The sequence below is a fragment of the Nanorana parkeri genome, unplaced genomic scaffold, assembly GCF_000935625.1.
Source record: "Nanorana parkeri isolate BGI_ZX_2015 unplaced genomic scaffold, ASM93562v1 scaffold712, whole genome shotgun sequence".
NCBI classification, from domain to species: domain Eukaryota; kingdom Metazoa; phylum Chordata; class Amphibia; order Anura; family Dicroglossidae; genus Nanorana; species Nanorana parkeri.
In genome coordinates this window covers 171874-196275 of record NW_017306980.1, presented here as the reverse complement: position 1 = coordinate 196275, position 24402 = coordinate 171874, and the positions used below count along the sequence as shown (strand labels likewise).

The window sequence follows — 24402 nt, the reverse complement described above, 5'->3', positions numbered from 1 at the left end:
AGTGTAAACACAGATTTGGGGAAGGAGATGTTGGTCATTTAGGGTATATTATGGCTGGATGCAGCTTATACAGAGATTTGGTACAGGTAGGGAAGGGGGGTTGGGATGTTTGTGGTTCAGGGCACATTATTGTGGAATATAGTATATAGGTATTTGATAACAAATGCTGGCAGTTATGGATAGCTGCAGGTTATAGTAATCCAGATAGAAAGATGCTTGCCGCATAGGACATTTTTAATATTGTGCAAAGTTCTAGATGTGGAAAAGCCAACCGTAAAAAGCTCCCATACATGTTGCAACTGAAATGCACAATCTGTTTAACTATTCCAGCAACTATGTCCTATGAGGGTTTATCTACACAATCCATTTACTTTGTATCCAATAATGTAGACACTTATTTTCCTTCCACTACATCATTCTTAGTAAATCTAAAGTTGTACAATCCGGGTTCAGTCTACATAAGCATGGGTCCATAGATTTTCTTTAAGGAATCCATAACTGGAGTAAAACGCTGTTTTTATATCTGCCTTGAGTTAATCTTTAGGACATACTGTATTGAATACAGGTAAAGAAATCTATTTGGATATGGGTATGTTTGTAATATGGTCCATGTAATATATGACAGTAAAGACAACTGGGTATGAAGTAGCTGGCCGTATCGGATATAGTAGGACAGAATACAAGCTACACAGGAGATAACACTACAGGGCCTGTAATATATGATTTGCTGGTAAAGACTGCTGGGTGGATAGTATTGCATGAAGGCTATAACAGAAGAACATATGCATTAGACAGATATGGCATGCAATGATTGGTTAGAGACAAGCACAAAAGACAATGAATGGATACAGAACAAGGGATGGGCATTAGGCATAAATACAGGGTGCATAAGATAAGTCAGAGCAGAGACATCTGTGAGAGATACCTTGAGGTCTCGGCGCTCTAGGTGGAGGAGCTCACAGCCTCGGATGTCATGGCGAGTAAAGACCTCCTTGTACTCAGACAGACTAAGACGCTCCAACCAAAGAGAAACCTCTTCCGTTCCCCAAAGATGAGCTGCCAGAAAGACACCCATATAAGAAACCAAACCCCAAAGCATAGAGACACCACTTCCCAAGGCAAAGATCACCCACAGTCCAGAGCAGAGGCACCAATTATATAACAGGAATGACAGACAGAATAGAATCGATCTGACTGTACCACACTGATTTTCAGAGACACAAAGACATTTTTATCATTTCTTTGTGAGCATTAGGGCAGCAATAACACCTTTCAATATCTTTACAGTTTTCAGCTACAGGTAAACAAAAGTTAAAAGCTTCAAGAAATTAGACTTGTACGACTGATCAACTCTATAGAAATAACAATACTTAGATATTTCTAGAAGGAACAATATAGGCAGCAGTTTTGGATCCCTACAACAAAGGCATGTTGTAAACAAAACTGATAAACTTGGAGCTGGTTTGGCTTAGAATGTGTCCTTGACTGGCTATTAGCTCCTATTACAGGACTGTAACAGTCAATTCGTAATTGTTAAACTCTTTGAGACTCATGAAAAATGTTCATTTAATCAGTTACAGTTTTTCTTGTAACAATGTAACAGTTAACTTTCACTCAGTATTTAAAATTCACATGCAGCAGAGTATGGGGGTACATAGCACCAGAGTGCTGCCCCATGTTCTCCACAGAAAGAAGATCCTGCAAATTGTAATGATAAGGTCTCTCATCTGAAGAGATTCACATCACAATTTACAAGATAACTCAATACTCTGTCTGTTGGGGATCCATGAAGAAGAGGTTTTAGGACTGCCCATAGCTGAACAGATGTCTCTCTAAAGGTGGCCATACACTTTACAACCATCGCAAGACCTTAGTCTTGCAATGGTTGTAAAGTACTTAAAAAAACGTACGATCTGCCCATCTTGGACAGGCAGATTGTACTTGCGATCATCGCAAGCCCGCCCCCTTGAGGGGCTGGCTTGCGATGACTGCAATGAGGGGCGGGCTTGCAAGGACGGCAAACGGGCAGTGTGCGCGTGCGCACACCGGCCCGTTCGTTAGTTGTCGAACCAGCAGGCCACTCACTCGCCGAGAATCATACGATTTCCGGCGGGTTTTCCAGCCTGCTTGTTCGATGGAAGATGTGCGACCGTACAGTAGAAACGGTCGCACGCCTTCCATACACTGTACGATTCTCGTACGATCGCGGGATTTCCCGCGATTCTCGTACGAGAATCGTACAGTGTATGGGCACCTTTAGACTGATGGCTGTGAGACAACAACTCATCTTCTACTGCTTTATCATGTTGATGGGATCCTCCATTCATGATTAAATTGGGGGTGCATGTATAATAAAGTCTCATTTCCTTCTGCTCACAGAAAAATGAACAACCTGCACCCTTCATACAATGATTTACCAACAGCATTCTATTCCCATTAATGAGCACTCCCAGCACCTGTTATCGCCTCCTATAGAAGTTTTGCATTGCCTGGCCATCACAAGTGGTGCTCAAAATGGTCACAATGCTTACGAAGCTTTAACGGTATTAAGGCATCCTGGAGTGTTTTAAATCTTGCAGTTTTAATCTCTTCAGACTGACAATTTCAAACATAATTTTCAACAATCTCCTGCATAATTCATAGACTGGGGACTTTCTGATAAAACTACGCTAAAAGCTGACCAAAGCAGCATTTCTGACCAAAGGTATATCAACTAAAAGCCACAGGGTTCTGTCCAGAGACTGTCCAACTGACAAAAAATCTTCATACCAAAATCTAATTCTACAGAAATGCATGGCTTGTCCAAGCATACCTGTTTATTCCCCAAGAATAAGGGAGAGCAGAAAGACATTCCTGAAGTAGACTTATCTCATGTATAAATATTAGCAATCTTCCACATTAATCCAACCCAGCCAATCAATTCCCCCTCCATCAACAGGGGTCAACCAGGAGAGGTCCTGGAAATGCCCACAAACATACAATTATTATCCGACTCAACTCTAATTGATCCTATTGATACTATGTCTACAGGCACCTTAAGGATAAACCTCACCCTCCCCTCGGTTTTTTAACTGTTAAATGTGTAACAATTACATCTGAAATCTTGTTGGTTGTTTGTAATGCTACATCTTGCCTTTGTGGTTTCCTAAATCAGGCCAAGTTATTAGTTTATGCTTTTCTTTTGTATTCTCTCATATGGTTTTACATTTAAATAAGCACCTGTTACATTTATATGTGATGTAATGTATCAGCCTTCTATGTACAATGTTTGTATAAAACTCTTGAGTATGTACACGTGCATTTCTCCAATACAGACACCACGAATGCTGTAGACTCTTGATTCAAGGCATATGGCACAGTCTGTCTGCCTCTGCCTGCTTGTAAACTCTCCTCTAGCTGCATAGCTAAATGGCGTCATTTACCAGGTGGCCCGGTGCTGCTCCGGGTCTCTTTGTTCTTGGTATTCTTCTCCTTTTTGAATTTGTTGACCAGATTAAACCGACTGCTACGTCTTAACTTGGAGAAATCCAGAGCGCCCTGTACACAAACAACAGCACATCTGTAAAGATAAGGATCACGGAGTATCCACATGAAATGCTACGCAGATCCGGCATGCCAGGAACCAATACACCCAAAATATTTTTTGCTGTCAGGTGCTGAAAGTATAATCTGACGAGACCAATGGATGCACAATGTTTAACAGAAGAAAACGCTGTCATGAAAGATTCTTCAGAACATTTTTCTGCATTTAATAGTTACAAGGTCATGTGCTATGCTCATATCGGTTATACATTCTGAACTGTGTATAAACTTAGTTGATGACGTTATAAACCTACAAATAAATGACAAAAAAAAAAACGAATTTCTATATTTACACCATGAATAAAACTAAAAAAAAATGAGCTTCTTCCCTAAGCCAGTTCCTGAATGCTGAATTAGGAAGCATGACACAATGTTTTAACCCTTTCGCTGCCAGGGCCTTTTTTTGCATATTTTGCACACGTTGTAATCCACGTTATTAAACCCCAAAATTGTGTTTAAAAAAAATGTACTTAACTTTATTTTAGTGCCCCACAATATATTACCCATTGTTTTTGTAAAATATAAAAGCTGAGGTTATCACAAGTAAACAGATATCCAACATGCCCATGTTAAAAATTGTGTGCGTCCGTGAAATGGAGACAAAATATGGCATCCCATCAGGCACAGGTCATCAGTTTAGAGATATCTGTAAATATTGGCCCTATAAATATAAAACCCTCATTATTGGCCCTATAAAATAAACTAAGATAATAAAGCAGAAGAGAAGGACACATCCATCCTTCTGAGGACACTAAGCAAAACTGGTAGGTGTAAGCTGGGAAGGGTTATGACCTTAAAGTGGCAGGCTTTTAATTTTTTTGCCAAGTGCCCATTTTTCCTAGAGGCAGCAGCATAGACCTACTTCTCAGAATTCTTCAGAGCTGTGTCCCTCAATAAACGATAGAAAAAAATAACTTTTACTTACCTTATTCCTCACTACCCAGCCACCTCTTTACTCTGATGCTCTGAGTTGTAGGCTAGCCCTCTGTGTTCTCACTTACAATGCAGGACTTTTTGTCCTGCATTGTACATGGTGATGTCTCACCTGTGGTGGCTGGCCAGAGAGGGAAAAAGAAGAGGCTTCGGGGACCACTTGCATGAAAGGTGGAGCCTGCTGGAGCGAGGAGTTACGCAAGTAAAAAGTTATTCTTCCCCGATACCTTACTAAAACAAGCATTTAGCCTTTGCAAATGGGGGAACCCCACTGTCAGCTTTAAGGTTCTGGATGATTTGTTTATGTAAATAGGCCAATTTAGATAGCAAGATAAAGCATTCAATGAGATACCAATGCTAATGTGTAATGCCCTGAAAAATAAGCATACACCTCTAACACAGGGTCAACAGGAACGCCTCTGTTTTTTGGCTTCCTGTATCAATACTCACTCATCAAACATACAAAGCAAATTGGAATCTCATTAGTGGCTCTTAGAAATGTTTTAGTACCAGAAGAGAGTTCCATTATCATCAGCAGCTGTTTTCCAGGATCACTAGATTGCAAACTAAAGACAGTGGGTAGACAGGTTCAACACAGGACTCTCTGGATGGAAAATGAACAGCTTAACCTTTTACTTTAACATTTAGTTTTTAGTTTTGACTGCAATGTATTAAAAAGTTTCTCTAGTCAGAACTTTTTTATGTTTTGGATAGAGTAGAAAATGGTTAGAACCCTGTTTTAATTTTCTTTTTTGCTAGCTAGGGGATATTCCTGCACTTCCTGTCCTGGTGACAACATTGTCACCTAAATAGGAAGTGAGGGAAAATCTCTCTAATGAGAGAGATAGTTTGGCTAGAGGTACACTTGCTCTCTCGTCTCAATACAGACTTTTATTGAGAAAGAGGCTGGAATATGGGACAGAGCAGATATCATTAACTCTCACCTCATCTTCTGTAGGCTCAACACTCTGAGATAGCCATGGGACATCTGCCAGGTTCCGCAGCTCTTGCTCTGTGTTACTGAGTGACTCTGTCAGCTGCTCTTTCTGAGGGGGATCCAGGAGCTGAAATGCAGGATCAAGAGATTTTAAAATATTTCCTAATTTTGTACATTTCTACTCATGAGTGATTGGCAGGTCTTTGTTCATGGAAAATGCTGTCATAAAAGAAGATGCTTTACAGTACATACATGAATTGCAGTTTAGTAGACACATTAGCAAAACTATTAACGCTAAGGAAAATGTAAATGTAATTAACATACCATCCGCTTCAACAGAAATGTTAGTATGGTGGGACATTATGCATTTCTCTTTACTCACCAATGCCATTCTCCCCTTCAGTAGCAGCTCTGTCTCATTCAATAATGCTCGGACATTTGTTACCATTTCCATAACATCACTGCAGCTAGAACCCTGTGACAATACGATTAACGTTAAGAATTGTTACATAATTATCTACAATATGACATACAGTATGCAGTACCGGGTTAGATAACAGGAGACAACCCGATTCGGAATGCTTGCCTCAGACACGAAGTGTGACCGAAGAGTAAGAGTCTCTAACGTGATAGATTTAAGGGTACCAGTCAGAATGGCAAATGACAAAAAAATAATAATAATAGTAATAAATATATATATATATATAAAAACACACACACCTGATTATCTTTACATCATAATTCAAGTGTCTTGCACTGTGTGACAGCAAACACACTGTTTTACTGTCTTGATAAAAACAGACTGAGCTCCGTCAAAACATTGACAATAAAATGCTAATGCTTTGACTTATATCCACTCCAAAACCCGTAATTGCCTCTATAGCTACTGGATTTGTATGGATATTTTTGTGGATGAGCACTTGGGCACTTACCTTACAAAGAGTGCGGTGGCTACCCCTGGGACTATATTTTTTTTTTCTCCCTTCAATAGTAATTGGATCAGCACCATCTAATTTACATTTGAATGGTCACTAGGACGCTGATTTTCAAAACTAGCCTCCATTATAAAGCATATATAAAGACATAACAGACATTACCTCTGAGTTCTTGTTGTACACTTTCTCCATAGACTTTGAGCTTGCATTGACAGCATGAGCCAGCTCTTGCTCTATGCTTTGATGAGAAACCGCTATTTCTTTAATGCTGCAAACACAATTGAAAAATATATAAATATACACACAATATATAAACATTGCAGTTCTTTTTACCTTTTCAGTAATAAACATTTAAATATTAAAACAACTCTGGAATAAAGGTCTGTATTTATATTTTAATGCACATAATACAGCATGCATGTAGATATATGTATTGCACCGTATAAATGAACATACTGTACAAATCTGATTAACTGTACCCAGAGTAGTAGACACCATAAAGTATTAGATGGTACCCAACACCCTGCCCACACTGCCTGCCACATAGATCTTGGTGTACAAGTAAATATAGTTTTTAAAATGGCCATGCACATAAGAAAAAGCAAGTTCTGTACGCGGCATATATCATATTATATATATGTCATTAAATGGATTGCATTGTTTTAAAGCAATACATGTTTTGTCATTGTGTACGACAATAAGAAAGTACTTCCAGACTGCTAAGAATCAAAGAAAATGTTCACATGCTTCTAGCAAAGTCTCACCAGTGAATGAGGGCACCGGCAGCCTGTCCAAACCGTGACACCTGTGCTGCCTCCTCATCAGAGAGCACTTCGGGGTGTAAAGATGTAGGAGAGAGATTGGAGGTGGCTTGTCTTGACAAATCACATTTCTGCTTATCTTTCCAGGATTTTAAGGTGCTTTCAAAGGCCTAAGAAAAGATATAAAATGATTAGAATGTCCCACTATAGGCAGGTATCTGCAGGCACCCATAAGGTATCTGCACTTTATACATGGTAGCATAAGATCACTTGTATACAAAAGCATACCTGTAAAAGAAAAAGTGAATATACTTACCCTTCTGGTTGTCCCATTTCCTGAAACACCACTGCTTCACTGATCCCCAACCACTGCAAGTATTCCACTCTCTGGGATGGTGAAATACTTGTTTTCCCTGACAAAAGCTGTGGTTCCTCCTGCCAGCTCCTATGCCCTATGTCAAAATGCAGCAGCAATACAAGATAGAGGCTTCTGGAAATTTAAAGCAGGTCTTTATCCCCTTTCACTAAAAACCAAATAAGCATACAGCTCTGCATGCTGATATGAAATCATCTTACATTCATTATTTAAATAAAAAAATATTCTTCTTTTACTTACAACTACTGTTTTTCCACTTCCTGGTTCTCTTGAGCATTAATAATCTAGTGTGCCCAAGCCGTGCATCAGCAGAGCAATGCTGGGAAATCTCATCTGTAATCTCAGGAGATCTCAGGGAAATGCATTTCTCTCCCCTGAGATGATGTGCATGGTCTCGTGTGCCAGAGTTCCAAGAAGGGAGATATATTAATCTGCCCTCAGTAAAAAATAGCCACTGTGAGAAGAATGGGGAGGAAAATAAATCTAAGGCAAGCAAAGTATAAAAAGCCTACAATTATCTATAAGCATCTGTTTGTACATTGCCATTACTAAACATTTCTAAAGGTGTATTTGTTGTCATTTCAAAGATATGGGTAAACTTCCTCTTTAAGTATATTCAATTTTCTTTCAGCGGGTCTGCCTTTGTATACAAGTGACCCTGTGCTGACCCTAGTAACCAGCTTCTACATTTCCTTTTTTAACTTTACCTAAAGCAAAGGTGACTGAAACTATCCTTTTACGTCTTTCTACAGTCCTGAGGCCTGTATGTGTTTAGGCGTATGAATAACCTTTCTATATTCAGGAAAAAAATACCATAGCAGCAAACCGTTTGTCCGCTGCCACTGTTGTAATATCCAAAGACACTGATAACATTACCCTGTCTCGGGTGAGGGTCTGTGTCCTGTTCTTGTGTACTATACGGATATAACCTGGTGGTTGGATCCAAGCCTCTCCATCCACTTGCACAGGGACCCCTTCATCACCGAGCACTGTGATTTTCACCGTTCGGCACTACAGGAAATTAAAATCAGAAAAGTAATATATAATATCAAGCTAGAGTTAATTCCCAACATGTACAAGATTCAGGTTGTTGTTTTAAAGTCTGTCGAAAAGGAATATTTTATGTGTCTTTTACATTTTTATTCGTTTCCAATTTTATATTTTCTTAAAGGTATTTCCTATACAGGCTGGTATTGTTATAGCCTGGCAAAATCAAGCCACCTTGCTAATATAAGCTTTTCCCTTGTCTACAGTCCTTTGAAAGCTGTGTGTGTGTCAGAAAAGCTTCCATCTGTTCACACTTATTTCTGTGGTCTGACATTGACACCTAACACATGGCTGACTATGTACAGAGTTATATCAAAAAACCTCCCTGGTATTTCTTCAGCAGAAGCCATCTGGACTTTTCCGTTTTAAATTCATTATAGACCCAAATTCAAAAACTGACACCGTCTTATATCGGAAAAAGGGTTTTCTAATTTGTCACTGACATTTTTGTTTCCTATTTCTGAGGCTGCTTATTTCTCATATATGTTATATAACTGATTTGTTCATGTCTTATGTATTGTATTACATTTTTTTGGTAAGTTTGATGCAAGGTTAACATAAAATATTAGTTTGTAATAATGCATAATGATTGTTATTCTATTAAATAAAGAGTTTTGAAGATTAGCCACGAGAGGGAGCTCTTGTAGTAGCACTAGGTTACAGTTACTCTCCCTCTAAATTACCAGCTGCATATGAAGAGAATTGTTTTCAAGTGGACCAGGTAATATGTTTGTGAAGGTTCTCATTTATCCACATCTGGTATAGCTAGTAGAAGTTAGCCACATTCAACTGGACTTGTTCTGTAATGTTGAAAACATTTTACGGTTCATCCAAGCCACTTCTTCAGTTCTAATGAGTGATAGAAACACACATTTACATCCATACAGATAGCACATACACCTTAATACAATCACCACGGAATGTGCGGATTTGGATTGTACAGGAATAGGATGGGAGGTGTGAAAATCCTCTTCTAGTTACATAATTCCACACTCAGTGTCAGGGAGTCTGCATAGGTGTCAGGAAGCAGGGGGTGTTGCCCCTGCTCGGGGGCCACGGGCACGGCGCAGGGCACGGGTTTCCCCCTTAGCTTGGCAGAACTCCTGGTGCCCGGGTTGCGGGTACGCATGCGCGAGTCGCACGGAGGGTGCGCATGCGCGGTACGCAGGCTGCGCGCGCATCCCCGGGGGCACGTGTGTAGCACTCCTGCGCCATTAGGCATCAGGTGTGAGCCTTGCTGGGGGAGGTTCCCTGTACACACCTTCCATCTCTCTCGCCTACCATTGGCTCCCGAGGAAGGAAGCCTCCTGGTTGCCTCGGTGACCGGGGGTAGTCCTAACTCCCCTGGCTATAAAAACCTGGCCTGAGCTCTGGCTTATTGCTGAGTTATTCCACCTTATGGTGTGACATACAAAGCTCCCCTCCTATGTGCCTTGTTGCCTGTTTCCTGTACCCTCTGCTGACCTCCCGTGTACCGACCTTGGACCGCCTATCGTTTCTGACCCTCTGCTGCCTGCCTCGACCTCGGATTACCCTCGACTACCTCTTTGGATTGCCCCCTTGTTACCTTGCCTTCGGACCCTTCCGGCTGCTTCCTGCCAGCGGGTTCCCTCTGTGCTGCTCGCCCGCGGACGCACCTGATAATAGGTGGTAATCCTTTCATTCAGCTAGCTTCGCTGAAACGTTTATTGTAGCACACCGCACACTGCCCAACACACATCGTCCCACCGTGGGTCCTCTTCACTTATGACTAATGCCCATTATTGGGTGAAATATATGTCAGATTGAAGATGATCCATGGTAGGACGATGTGTACCCTTTGTGCTACAATAAACTTTTCAGCGAAGCTAGCGGTGTGCAACCTATCACTCATTAGAACTTGCTTGGATAAGCTATGACACATTTTCAACATTACAGAACAAATCAAGTTGTATTAGGTTGGACTTGATGGACTAATGTCTTTATTCAACCTCAAATACTATGTAACTATGTAACTATGTGACTATTTACTACTGCTAGGCCAATTGACAGATTTGCATTATGAAAAGGAGCAGTGAAGTACAACAATTGCGTAGTCAAAAAAAGAAGTAAGAAGTATTTTTCTATTACATTATTACACATTTTTAATTTACATCAGGCTGATCTCTAACATGTTTTTCCAGTTGCTTTACCCTGCATGGAAAAGGGTAATTAAAATGCATTTTTGTCAATGTCATTTTTATTTAAATTATATAGCAATTATATAAATATTTTGTTACGTTTATATAGTTGATATAAAATCTTCATTTTGCAAACATTTGATACAAAGTGCATTGGTACTTCAGTGTGCACAGTACATACTAGAAAGTCTAATCAGAAAGCCCAGCATTAGCTTTCCATTTCCTGACTGCACCATCTCTACTCCAACTCATTTAGCTGTGTGTTTCTGTATACAGATACTACTAATTAAAGGAGGACTATGAGGTGAGTGATTTCCACTCATCCTCATAGTTAGAGCCGACCTGTGACAAAGAAGCTGTCACAGGTCAGCTCTATTGATCTGGAAGTGAGCAGAAACGTGCACCGATCGGCTCACTTCCTGATCGTCTCCCTGCAGTGACCGGTGACTGTCTGTCACTGCTCCCCGCAAGGATTACCTCCTCCCCTCTCCGATCCTCCAGCGCCGAATGGAGAAACGAAAAGGGGAGGGGGCGGGCACAGCTGGCTCTACCTCTAGATAGGCAGAGCCAGCTGTTACTCACGCAGCTGATTGGATCTCAAAAGTATTGTCGGGATCCGTCCCGGGTGGGGCGATCTCAGTATTACACTGAGCTTTGGGTCATGGGAGGAGATTAGTATATGTCCTCCCGTAACCCTAAAGAGAACTATGGGGAAAAACACTTACCCCCTACAGCACACCAGCTGAGACTGCGGAGTACCACAATAAGGTAACTATGAAATACTTCATATGGTAAATGTGAAATATATATCCATACTATATGTGTTTAGCTGACTAAAATGAAATGTAAAAATATATATGGGGTAAGTTAAAAAAATATATGGGGGGGGGGGTACTGTACAAAATATATCTTTCTGCATACAACTAGCATTTACCCTATAGTACAGTAATAGTATAGTCAGTTAAGAGTTACCTGAGCAATCCGGTGATGTTGTAGCTTGATGACCCTGGACACAGCCATCTGCATACTGCCAAATACAGCAACCACCTCCAAGATCTTATCATCAAAGGAAGGCGCAGCAAATGTCTGAAGTTAAGCGGGGAATAAAGTATTTATAATAGTTATACAAGAAGAGTACACTTCACATTGACACTAAATCACAAGAAACTTACATCATCTTCTTTGTTGCCTCCCCAGAAGTTTGTTCCGCCAGCGTAACTGGGAATGTTCAGTACAGCAATTCCTTGCAGGCTGGGTAGGGGAATGGCCACTCCATCACACTGCGGGGGATATGGGGGTAAGTGGAAGTAGACACGCACATCCACTGAGAAAGAAAGAGACAGACATCTAAAAGAAGAGAGACAGACACAACCAGTGTTAGGGACAGACACAGAGACACACGAGATGAAGCTACACACTGTTTACAGGGACTCTGGACAGACAGAAGATGATAAGGAAGCAGTGATGTGAGTTGAGTGAGATGCATGTTAAACCCAGATGGAAGCTCCGAGTTATGTAACTGGCCTTTCATTAAACCGAATAGTAAGTCACAGCAATGTGAAGTGGATGATACGGTCTTTTTTTATTAATCTCCTTTATTTTTCTCAAGACTAAAAAATGTGAAAGAAGATTCTTGTAGTCAGTTAAATATGAAAGCTGTAGACTCGTTTTCATATGTTTATCAAGGCACTCTTTATGGTTTTACTCAAAATTGCAAGAGCTCAATAGCTGAAGCACACATTACCCACACAGCTAGTAAGGTAAGTCCTCAGGGCTCCAACAGATGGAAAGGTTGGTGGGGGAGCTGCAGAAAGGTAAGTGCCTGTAGTATAGGTGATGCTACTTCGCCCTGAGTGGCCCCAATGTCACTACTGTATCCAGTATTGACGTAGGGTTCAGCGGAAAAGAACCATAGAATGCTGCAGAGCATGCTGGCAACCAACACACCTGGAACTGTGTTGAATTGTGCACTATTTAATGAGTGCCTAGTCTTGTACAAGTATGTGCATATCAGGTGTTGGGCCATAACAAACACATGCTGTATGTAATATCAAAGCTGTACTTCATATATCTTATCATACTTCATAAGTGAAGAGTTCAAGCAGTGTGTGTGTGTTCTCTGAGATTAGTTCACATCAAGCCAGAAACATATATAGCATAAGGAAAAGAATGAAGGCCACAGAGCAGGACACACAGTAGGGACAGACACAGAAGTAAACAGGTAGGTGATGAAGAATGTAGTGCTCACCTCTAGAAGTACTTTCTGCTCCAGGTTCTTGTATGTTCTCTGTAGCAGTTCTTTGGTCCCAAGTACACCATACCACATCATGTTCTTTGTGCGACTTCTTCCATCAAAGAGGAGTTGATCAGATAAACTAGCATATATGACTTCAATTATTAAATTATCTCTCCATTTAGCATTACTTTACCTTACCTGCATTTTTTTGGGTGTTCGTCCCTTTTGTTGTTGAAATCTAAAGAAATTTTTGCATCCAGTCCAATCCCAAAGTAATTGTTCATTACACATCTTTCTGTGTAACAATTCCTGAGAAAGAAAGAACCAAATGTTTTTTTCAGCAAGTGTTTTGTTCTGTTAAATACATCTAAAAGTAAGTTTTAGTTTTCTGTATGCATGCTGTAGCTTGGTTTTCATGGTATTAGTTTGTGTATGTTGATTAATGTTATTTTTATTATTGATGGACAACTTGTATTATCATTTTTATTATTATTATACAGGATTTACATGGTGCCAACAGTTTGCACAGCACTTTACAAATAAGAGAGACAGTAGTTACAAAACAATTTCAGTACAATAGGGTTAGGAGGGCCCTGCTCGTGTAGTAGATTGTACACTTTGTCTTGTATAAAACAAAGTGTATAGGTTTCCAAAGTAAATATAACGTGGCATTTCAGGCATTTTCTATGGTCATTGTAGGCCAAAAAAGAAACAAGGTTCTGAACACACTCAAATTTTGCATATCCCCACCGATTCATTCCTCCACTGGAGTTGGCAGTCCTAACCCTGTGTAAGCTCTGTGTCAGATGGTGTTGCAGCTTACACAGGGTTGAAGACATCTTCTTTTCCCTCACGTGACAGCTTCTGAGTATAAGGGGATTGGAAAGGGGGGTTGAATGAAGGTTTTGAGAACACTGTCATTTTAATATACTTTACTGCATTAAAGTTTAAACCTAAATTCTTTTGTGGAATAGTTCAATACATTCCTGTGTTCCTTCTTTATGGCCTTGATATATTTTTATTTATCTCTGTGATACCTAACCTAGGTGACCTTCTCACTAAGGCTCTTACTGTATTTGTCATGAGGCCCTGTGAGATCTACAGATCAACATGCACAAGTTGATAAACTTTCTCAATTCTCCTAGATTCCTGTACCAATGCTGAGAATACCTGGCCATGATTCTAGACTCCAGCTCAGTTAGGGTCTAGCTTCTTTCTCCACTCAAGAGAACTGCTTTACGATGGCAGGTCGTCCAGTTCTGCACACAACACAGCACTGCTCATCTGTGTATATAGTTTCTAGGGCTGATGGTGTCCTCCTCTGAGGTGATGTATTCCAGAATCCTGCTGCACTCCTTACCGGGTATCCCTGTCAGCATGGGTGCTCAAAGTGACCGCGGATGGCGTCACCAATACTGAAACTTGTTAAAGATGTCACCAGCACACCATATTAAAGTGATGAACACGTCTGATTATTGACGCTTCATGCCAAAATAAATAATGTTTCAGGGCCTCACAGGGTCTCCTTTATCAGGCTTGCAATTACGTCATTTCAAGCCTGATGAAGGGGACCCTGTGTGGCCCTGAAACATTGTTTGTTTTGACATGAAGCATCAACAGACGTTTTTTTTTACTTCAATATGCTGTGCTGGTGACATCTTTAACAAGCTCCACTGATGTGACTCCCTTCGATTAATTCCACGCTGGTCTGATCCAGAAGTCAAAGCTCTTTTAGCGAGAACATTAGTAGCAGGCTCAACCTGTGTCCTCAAAGCATGTACTTCTTTCTTTAGTGCTCCCCTTTGGTACCTATAGGTCAATCCTTTTTTCCTCTCCAATGAAACATTCTTATCATGGATGCAAATGTCCTTGTTTTGGAAGGAGTCCTGGGAGAACTCACCAATCAAAGTGGTTAAACCCCAGAGGAGTTGCCCTTGCTTATTAACATTCTGAAGATCCAAGCTTTTCATGTACAGTATTTCTCCTTTACTGTACCCTTCTTCTCAATGATCATCCAATGCAAGTCAAAAGTGACAACACAACATCCATGACATTCATGGATCACCAAGATAGCAGGAAGAAGCAGGCAGCTATGAGAGAGGTTTCCTACATCTTTCATTGGGCAAAATGTCACATTACAGCTCTGTCAGCAGTTAATGTATTGGGAGTGGAAACTTGGGTGGCAGTCTTCTCTTTAGCCATGAGAGAAAGGGATAAATCACTTTACACCAGGAGATGTTTTTTCAAGCCCTCCAACAATGACAAGTTTGCCAGATTCGTAGCTTGCTATAGGAGGTTTTTGTTGAATGCTAACTACGCCCATCTGGACAAATGTCAGCTTTTGTCATATCATTTCAACATCCCTTGGCTTTCAGTTCTTTGATCCAAACCTTAATGCTGAGGGTTTGGCCAAAAGTGCATTCTTTCAGGCCACCTATTGAACCACGAGACGTTAAATTGCTACTTTCTATTTTACATGTACCCTAAATCCCCCCTGCCCCAATCACCTTCAAGTCTTCTTCCCCTTAAGCTAATGAAAAAAGGATTTTATGGAAACTACAAAACATGCTCTTTCCTGACCACTAGAGGGAGAGGTTTGCACAAGAAGCAGCAAATCGCTACATGCTACTCATATTAGTCAAAGCCTCTCCCTGCCACACTTGTGACCAGTTATTTTCTCGGTCTTCAGCTCAGTATCCGGTAAAATGCAGTTGCACACCACACAACTATTTAAATAAAATGGGCAGAGCAGTGTGAACCTTGCGTTCAATTTTAGATGGGTCTGGAGTGGGTTGTAGAATGTAGAATACTAGAACACAACTAAGGAGGTTGAGTTTTGAGTAGGGATGCACAGATACTTTTCGAGTACCAGTGCAGATACTTGGCATTTTCATGAGAACTACCCGGGTTGCAGCGGTTGCAGCTGGAACCTGGCTCTGGCACTCCACCACTGTCCTGAAATCATTGGTCTGTATTGTTTTAGAAAAACTGTCACATGACAATAAACAGAAATGTATCAGTACTCGTACTTGTAAGTACTCGGCAAGTACCAGTACTTGTACTCACAAAACTGGTATCTGTGCATCCCTTTATTTATATTTATAAAAACAAAATCGTACATTAAAACAGAGAAGTACAAATCCCAGGAGCTCCGTGTGCTCCTTACAAATGACAGCTGCCTCCTAATTTTTTAATTTTGCTCTAGTCTAGTCTTGGAGCTCAAAAGTATCGGTACATGTACTCGTACTGAATACTGTACTTGGTATCTGTGCAACCCTAGTTTTGAGACCAAGGAATCATTTCACTATAACCTCATCATCGCAACTTACAAGTCTGGTTCCGAGGTAAATGAGTCAGCACTAATAAGAAAGTGGCTAATGATGGAGTTTCCTGGTAAAGATCCAGACATTCCAGCTTTCATGTCTAAAAGAAATGACAAAAGCAGCGGTACATAATTTAGTATAGGTGTATTGCCATTTCAAGACTTTCAAAATCATTTCTGGGGGAATGTCTCACTTTGGTGCATGTGCTCCCGATGGGTATTAGCAGCAGGGAGGGATGCAGAGGCTCCTGCGGACAGGCTGCTTTTACTTGTCGCTCTTTCCGATTTACCAGCTACAAGAACAACAAAAATGAAATGTTATAAACACTGTAGAGGTGGACCTGAACTGAAAAAGTAAAAGCTACTATGTTGTAGGGAACATTTAGGAATGTTAATTGTGCCTAAGCAGCACCCAGAAAAGTGTCCCTTTTTCTTGAATACCCCTGAAAAAAAGCAGGGCACTTCCTGCAGGAATACAGTTTCTTAGATGTATATCTGTAGTGTGAGACGCTGCCTCTGATGGCTAGTCTGGGAAGATTTGGTGTGAGATTTGGTGATGTCACGTCTGTGCTGCTCACTGTCCTACTTGCTGGAGGCTCCAACATGTGGAAGCAAAGCCTTGCCTCTAACAAGATAGCCGCCTCCAGAGGCACAGTGCAGAATAAAACATGGTAAGTCAGTAATAGAAAAAAGGTCAGCGATGGGTAGACCACAGTCAAAACGTGCGACTACTCCTTTGCCCACTGCCCACATTTTTTGGGGTACTACTTCCAGAGTTCTGATGCCTTTGTAAAAGGGAGTGTAAGCTTATTTATAAAGGGATCCAACATATTATTTCACAAGCTTTTTAAAAAAATCACATTTAAAAATAGGATATTTCTTTGGTGTGATTTCGACATATAAACATTTTTAATAGAGGGAGTCATCAGGGAAAAGTTTTTAAGAAAACATGGAAAGCTATCTGAGATTCCTCCGTTTGCTAATTTTACAAAATGATTGGAACACAAAACATTCACCACTTTATTTGATGGATTTCTTTCAATACACATATTAGTCTTTGAAGTATAATGTACATTTTTCCTAAGAATCAGTCATAAATGTTTGTGTCTGCAATTTATAAACAGAATATAACAGACCTGTGTAGTGCTGGGCTATGACAGTGAAAGTACAAATTAAGCTCATCTACAGGTGCCTTATACCATCTAAAATCATATTTTGTTTACAGATATAGACACAAGAAAATGAGAACAAATGCATGATGTTAAAAGAAAAACAATGATTATTTAAAAAAAGAAATCCAGGGAGGGTTCCCAGCACTAAATTTACACTTTATTTTTCTTTTCTATTATGGGGCATGACTTGTATAAAGCACGAACTGTCCGTTGGCTTTACGGGATATACTGATGACAAACAAAAATGCCCCTAAACAACTTCCGAAGCCCTTCTTTTTTGACACTAGCATCATGGAATCACCCAACTATTTCATGCATATGATGCAAAAATGAGCAAACTTACTTCTCTAAATCATCAAGCTAAAATATTCAACCTGATATTCTAGTGGCCTACTGGTGACTTATACCCTGACTAGGACACTCTTCTCAATAAAAAAATTACCTCTGCTGGATGACCTTATCCTGGGCAGAGCAGGGCCACTATGTGCATTCACTGTGCTTGCTGCACTCCGATCTTTGCCATCCTCTAGAGGAAACGATAGGAGGAGATCTTCATTACTTGTGGTTTGAGCATTCTGTTCATCAACAGCTGCAAGAAAAGTAATAGAATATAATAATTAGTATGCTTTGATGGCAGACAACACTCTTAAAGGGGAATTCATTAAAAGGGAGGAAGAAAATGTGGAAATATTGGCCACAGCAGCAACCCTCCATCTCAGCTATTGTTTATAGGTTTATAAATGTAAGCACCACTAGGACTGTTTGTTAAATGTAAAATCTCCACTGTTTTTCCACTTTCGGATAGCTGGTTATCTTCAAAGCATCCACAGATCATCAATACAATACATAACACGTCTTCTGCTGCATACTCACAGGTAATGTAGAATGGAGGTACCACACACAAAGAACAGGGATGTGTAGGAACCCAGAACAATGAAAGATGTGTATTCAACAGTTTAGTATATAAAAAAAAAAAAGTATAATAAAAGACTAGCAGATTTTTTTTGGGGGGGTGAATAAAAAAGGAAAAAGTGCAGATCATATTTGTATGTATTATATTTATATTCAAAAATACTGTATCTTGTGGAATATGACAATGCCATAATGGAAAAGCAAAAAATTTATTACTGTAGCATGTGTTGAAGAAAGAAGACAGTATAAGCTTTTCCTTTACCAACATGGAAAATGAATAAGGACATCTGCATCAACTACCTTTCTCTGCCTGCTCAATTATCTGTCGAATGGCTTTCTTCAAACTGTTAGCTCGGAGCATGAGCTGTTCGCGAGGCCGAAAAGTCTGCGATCGTCCTGGAGAAGGAGAGACAGCTGGAGGGCTTCTGGCATTTTCTGATGACTCCTCAGTCTCCTCGTTTATTGTGGGTGGAGGTTGGGACAGGACTGATGTAGCCTGAGCCTCCTCATTTAAAGTTTTCAAGAGGGAGTCGAGCTTCTCTCGAAGGACAGTACACTAGAGAATATAAAACCATTGTGGAAATCAGAAATATTTAACAATGAAATAACACTCATTCGCATTTAATTATAGAAGTGGGGGAGGAGTCCGGTGACGTCGCGGACATCGACGGAAGACCCGGAAGCCGGCGGAGAGGTGAGTACGGATCAAAAGAACTTTGATCGATCAAAATAATTTTGATCGATCAAAAAAATGAACGATTAATCGAGGGATTAATCGTTAATTTCCGCAGCCCTATAGAAGAGAGAAGTTCTTTCTTTTGCTGGAGTCTGTTACAAAATGACACTAAGAAATCCATTGTTACATGACATAATACCATTACTTATGGATTTTCTTGGTAAAGCTAACTGCCACCTTTTAATAAAAGCACAGCTTAGAAACATCAAGCAATAACAGAAATATTTAGAAATATCTCAATGATGTAAATACCTTCTCATAGTTGAGTCAAATGATGTAGTGCAGCAGCTCCAAAATTTAAAAACTCGCATAATCAGGAGACGGGCCTGTAGCTCCTACTTGTGATCAGTGATGAGCAGGGGTTTGTTGGAGCCCAGTTCGCCCAAAGAAATCTGTGTCTGACCCCCCCCCGCCCCTCCCACTTTATAACGTGTAGCTGCCGGGCGGGGAATGTACTGGCCAGTAGGGGGGTGTATCAGGCACAGTTTTGTGCAGACTTGGGCTAACTCAGGTGAGCAGAGTTTGCACCAAGCCCCTGCTCATCGCTACTTGTAGATCTGGAAGCTGCCGTAACATTACTAGTCTCAGCTGCCAATACAAATAGCTAACCACGGAGGCATACTATTGTGAGCAGATTTTGGGAAGCACTGCGAACAACCATACTGCCCATGTAACGGAGCAGACTTCATGTATCAAGCTTATACAAGCAGCCAAGAAAGAGAATCATGGGCCAGACAGAGGACAGAGACAGCAATGTGCAATCCATTCGCTGAAAGCAGAAACAGCAGGGGCAGTTCCAGTACCACATTTCTGTCTTTCTTTAAAAAAAAAAAAAAGAATGCAGCACATTTCATCATTACATGGTAGTAACACTTTTTGATAGGCACATTTCCTTTTGCCTGGATTTATCCATATGGCAAAAAGAAATCTGTAAAGTGCAGTAAACAATTCTAACCAATAAGAAACCATTGTTGTAGAGCAGGGGTAGCAAACCTCCGGCCCTCCAGCTGTGGTGAAACTACAAATCCCATGATGCATCTCTCTTCGGGAGTCATGTCTGTGAGAATCTTGCAATGCCTCATGGGATTTGTAGTTTCACCACAGCTGGAGGGCCAGAGGTTTGCTACCCCTGTTGTAGAGAGATGAAAAAAAGAGATGTAATTGGTACATGATTTCTGCTCCTTGCATTGTGCTTTTAAAGCTGAACCTTTAGCCTTGCACAGTTGCACATGCTCCTCTCCTGTGCTGTGCAAACCTTTTTTAGCCGCAGTTCTCTTTAGGGTCAAAGGAGGACATTTGTTAATGTGCTCCTGTAACCCTAAACTCAGCATATAGCGGGCAGCAGCCGTGAAGGGTCCCAACAATATTGTCGGGATCCACACTGCTACCTGATTGACAGCTGGATTTGCCTCTCTAGAGCCACAGTTAGCTATGCCCACCCCTCCCCTGTCTGTCAGAGAGGGGAGAATCCCTGCGGGGAGCGGTGACTCACAGTCAACGCTCTCTGCAGGGAAAAGATCCTGAACTGAGAGTTTAGCGTTATGTGATCGCTCAGTTCTCAATCTATAGAGCCCATGTGTGACAGCTGCAGTATCACACGTCGGCTCTAACTATTAGGATGAGTGTATTTCACTCATCCTATAGTTCTCCTTTAAGCTTGCCTTACACTGATCAAATTTCAGCCACATCCAGCTGACTCAATCCAAATTCAACCAGTGTGTGGTCCCCTTGAGACCACTCCCCCCTCCCAATCAACTAAAGCCACTGTTCAGGTATTCTGACAGCGGCACTCGCACTGCTGTCAGAATACAGCACAGCATGAATGAGGAAGGGTTAAACAATAAAGAACGGTTAGTGTATGGCCAGCCTTACTCTGATTTCACTGCTCACTAAGAGCAGTAGTGTGCATTAGAAGTTGCAGCAAGTCAGATAAAGCCCACTTCATTTCCTGGCTGGAGGACATCCTGCATCATCTAGTCCTTTCCTCCCCAGCCTGACTGTCCCTAATTCACCCTTTTTACTTATTGCTTGCATCGGGGCTGTGAGCCCGAGAGGATTGCTGAGACAGGGTGCTCTGATGTTTTCCAAAAGCCGTGTATAGCGGTCTGTTGGCCCCTCTTACCAGCCATGATCTGCCTGCATTGCCTAGAGTGGCTTAAACACACAGGTGTTTGTAACATGCAATTGTATTTTTGTATGCCAACAATATTACCTCACTTGTATTTTGCAATCATGTCTTACTTAGTTTACAAAAAAAAGGTGGAACAGGTGTTATCATGTGTTCTATTTAGTTTAAAAGCTGCATTAAACAGCACTAAAGAGACATCTGTGTGCAAGTCCTAACTGCAATAAACATGGAACTCATTGCTTCTTTGTATTAAACCTGAAAAGTAAAATACCTTTCCTGCCATTGTTTCAGATTCTTCACAACTCTCTGTCATTCTCTCGTAGGCCTTCCCCACACGGGCAACAAAATCTTTTACAGTTTCACACAAGACTCTAAGAAAATAGAAAAAAATAATCAGACTTCTACGAGATTACATACAAGTGGTATTTAATGGGTTTAAATCCATATTTACAGCATTTTTCTTTCCCATCACATGTAGGGCTACAGCATGTAGCATTAGGTACACTTGCATGTTAGCAAAAATAACTAAGCATGCAGCCATAGTCAAGTGGTTTAGTTATGACCAAATATTCGAATTGGGAACATGTGATCCAAGCAAAAAACAATGGAATAATTGGTGCTAAAAAATGGGTGGTGGCTGCAGCATATTAGGAGTGGCTTACCTCAGGTCCTACAGTCTTGAAAGCTTACAAAGACTTGTGCAAGCAACAAATACTATGAAAGTGGCAACAGTTGGGACAAATAAACTTTTTCAACTTTTACAAGGGCTTGACCCCAAGCCCATAACTGCTCACATAACCCTTTCTAAAATGGTGAGCAGAAGGCCAAAATATTGATGCCTTCTCCACACCAATCAGTTAGAAACAGGGAATGCTACATTGAGCATAGGATCACCAAAATTGTACGACTGGAGACTGGAAAATCATTGCGTGATCTGATGAATGGTGTGACATTTAGACAGTAGAGTCACACTCTGAAATACACAGCATAGATCGATTGTTTCTTGTTTCATAGGTTTAGATTGGTGCTGATATCATCGTGTTGGGAATGTTACCTTGGACCACATTAGGCCCATTGGTGCCAAATTAGCATAATCTCAACGTCATAACTGCCAACCACATCCACCTCCTTTATGGAATACATGATTGGTAAACCTATTAAAGTTCCCATTGTATGCATATTAGTAGGAAGAAAGTGAAGGAAAATACCACTAATGCCACAGAGAGCAAAAAAATTGACAGTGGAACTACCTTTTAAAGGAGAACTATGAGGCGAGTGCTTTTCACTCGCCTCATAGTTCTAGCCGAACTGTGACAATGAGACTGTCACAGGTCGGTTCATACCGGCGTTCGCTCACTTCTCGATCCTGTCACGGCTCTCTGACGTGACAGGGGAGGGGCTGGATTCCCCCCTCCCCGCTCTGATCCTTCAACAATACACTCACGTAGTTGGGCGGATCCAGACATAATTGTCGGGATCCGTTTCAGCTGCGGCGTCTCAGTATACCGCCAGCTGTAGCTCGCGGTATTCTGAGCCTAGGGTGACGGGAGGACGCTAGTTTGTGTCCTCCCGCTACACTAAGGAGAACTATGGGGAAAAGCCCTAACCTCACAGTTCTCCTTTAAATCTTAAAAAAAAATGTTGTAGTTATACGATAACGACTTTAGGGCTAGTGCTGGTTTACCCCTTATAAACCAGAAAAATTCTGTTATGGGCCTATTGATTTATTGATCATTTTTTCAAGATCCAATATCAAACGAATAACTATATTATACTATTTGTGGGACACGCAAAGCTCTCTTTCGGGGCCATTATCATTCAATAATCCTGCAGGGTAGCTTCCTATATGTTTCTATTGGAGCACCCACCGAGGCGGATCATCACAAAGGATCCAACCAAGGCACAATCCTATGGCTGCAATCTCTGTATTGTTTCCAATAGTGTTAGCTGCTGCCATACCATAGACTGTCCAACTCTGACTGGCCAGCGAGTTCAGTGAGCTCTCAGTTGCAGCACTGGTTTATATTCCATGACCCTCATGCTGTTATAGAAAGTTCCTTTAGCATTTTTAGGATGGAAATTCCATGTAACAGTTACCCTACTACATTGTAATGACTATGACTTACCTAGCTGAAGAGATAACCACAGAGTGTTGGTCTGAGCTCAGTATCTGAGATAAGTGAGCTGCTACAGAGTCTTCATAAACCAGAATCTGCTGCACCTTGAAGAAAGAAAGGTGGTTAAGAGTGAAGAGCTCAAAATATATATTATAGACTTTTAGTTTGGCTGGCCAACAACTCTAGCACCCATCAACAAGAAGATGGCAAGAAGAATTAGAGAACTAGCGCATGTCATTACATGGACTCACCTCACAATCCTCAATTGGTTCTGTTGATGTACAGGGATCTGGAACCTGAGCTGGCAGTTTGGTCTCATACACCATGATGCTCCACCTGCCAAGGATAAATCAACAGCTTTTAAAATTCAATTGCAAAACTTAAAATGCCTAAATAGAATGATCATTACACAAAAAACGGCTCCACCCACTACTCTACAGTGAGGAACAAACCCCTTATTTTTTAGATTTGTGACGGAAGAGAGACATATAGATACCTGCTATATTAGGAAGTCTTTACTTCGCTACACACTGGTTAAGGTGTGGAGAGATTTGTGGTTTCCTTTGGCCCCCCTCACCATAACTTTCCTAAATACTCTTTCCCATTAAAACAAAAAATAGTATACGTTGACTTTACCTATCCAGCATTTTAGTGCCAGCCCTCTCAAACTTCTCCAGTATTTGGGGTAACTGAGTGTCATCATCACATGCAGAGCCCCAGCCAAGCACTCGTGCCAAGTCATTCCCTGTTCCTAGAGGCAACACACCCAGTTGGCACTAAACAATTTAAAAAAAAAGAAGATATACCATCATGTACACTGACAGATACAACATAAGAAATTAAAGACCATTTAATATCTTTAAATATGCAGGTGTGCATATAAAAGTGATTACATTAATAAAAAATCATCTGGGGATACTTTAAACAGAATTTAAAATCTAGTGTTCAACAAGGTTGACATGATGGCAGGCAGCAAACACTTGCAGAAGGTGGTTAGCAATGGAAGCACATGCCCTCATGGGCTCAACTCTCCTTTAAGTAGGTTATCA

General features: G+C 40.9%; 1 protein-coding gene across 1 annotated transcript in view; it reads right to left on the bottom strand.

The window, feature by feature from the left end:
• The window catches only part of DGKD (diacylglycerol kinase delta), a 97208-nt gene that overhangs the window by 2961 nt on the left and 69845 nt on the right, over positions 1 to 24402 (bottom strand). The window contains exons 11-29 of the mRNA XM_018563950.1: positions 23990 to 24129; positions 23605 to 23689; positions 23363 to 23457; positions 21508 to 21607; positions 18673 to 18928; positions 17903 to 18049; positions 16483 to 16581; positions 16296 to 16389; positions 13165 to 13275; positions 12979 to 13075; positions 11903 to 12010; positions 11703 to 11816; positions 8401 to 8535; positions 7152 to 7318; positions 6550 to 6655; positions 5835 to 5927; positions 5460 to 5579; positions 3423 to 3537; positions 926 to 1056 (exon numbers count right to left, since the gene is read on the bottom strand). Of these exons, the coding sequence (XP_018419452.1) occupies positions 926 to 1056; positions 3423 to 3537; positions 5460 to 5579; positions 5835 to 5927; positions 6550 to 6655; positions 7152 to 7318; positions 8401 to 8535; positions 11703 to 11816; positions 11903 to 12010; positions 12979 to 13075; positions 13165 to 13275; positions 16296 to 16389; positions 16483 to 16581; positions 17903 to 18049; positions 18673 to 18928; positions 21508 to 21607; positions 23363 to 23457; positions 23605 to 23689; positions 23990 to 24129 (2313 nt within the window). The remainder of the gene's footprint in view (positions 1 to 925; positions 1057 to 3422; positions 3538 to 5459; positions 5580 to 5834; positions 5928 to 6549; positions 6656 to 7151; positions 7319 to 8400; positions 8536 to 11702; positions 11817 to 11902; positions 12011 to 12978; positions 13076 to 13164; positions 13276 to 16295; positions 16390 to 16482; positions 16582 to 17902; positions 18050 to 18672; positions 18929 to 21507; positions 21608 to 23362; positions 23458 to 23604; positions 23690 to 23989; positions 24130 to 24402) is intronic.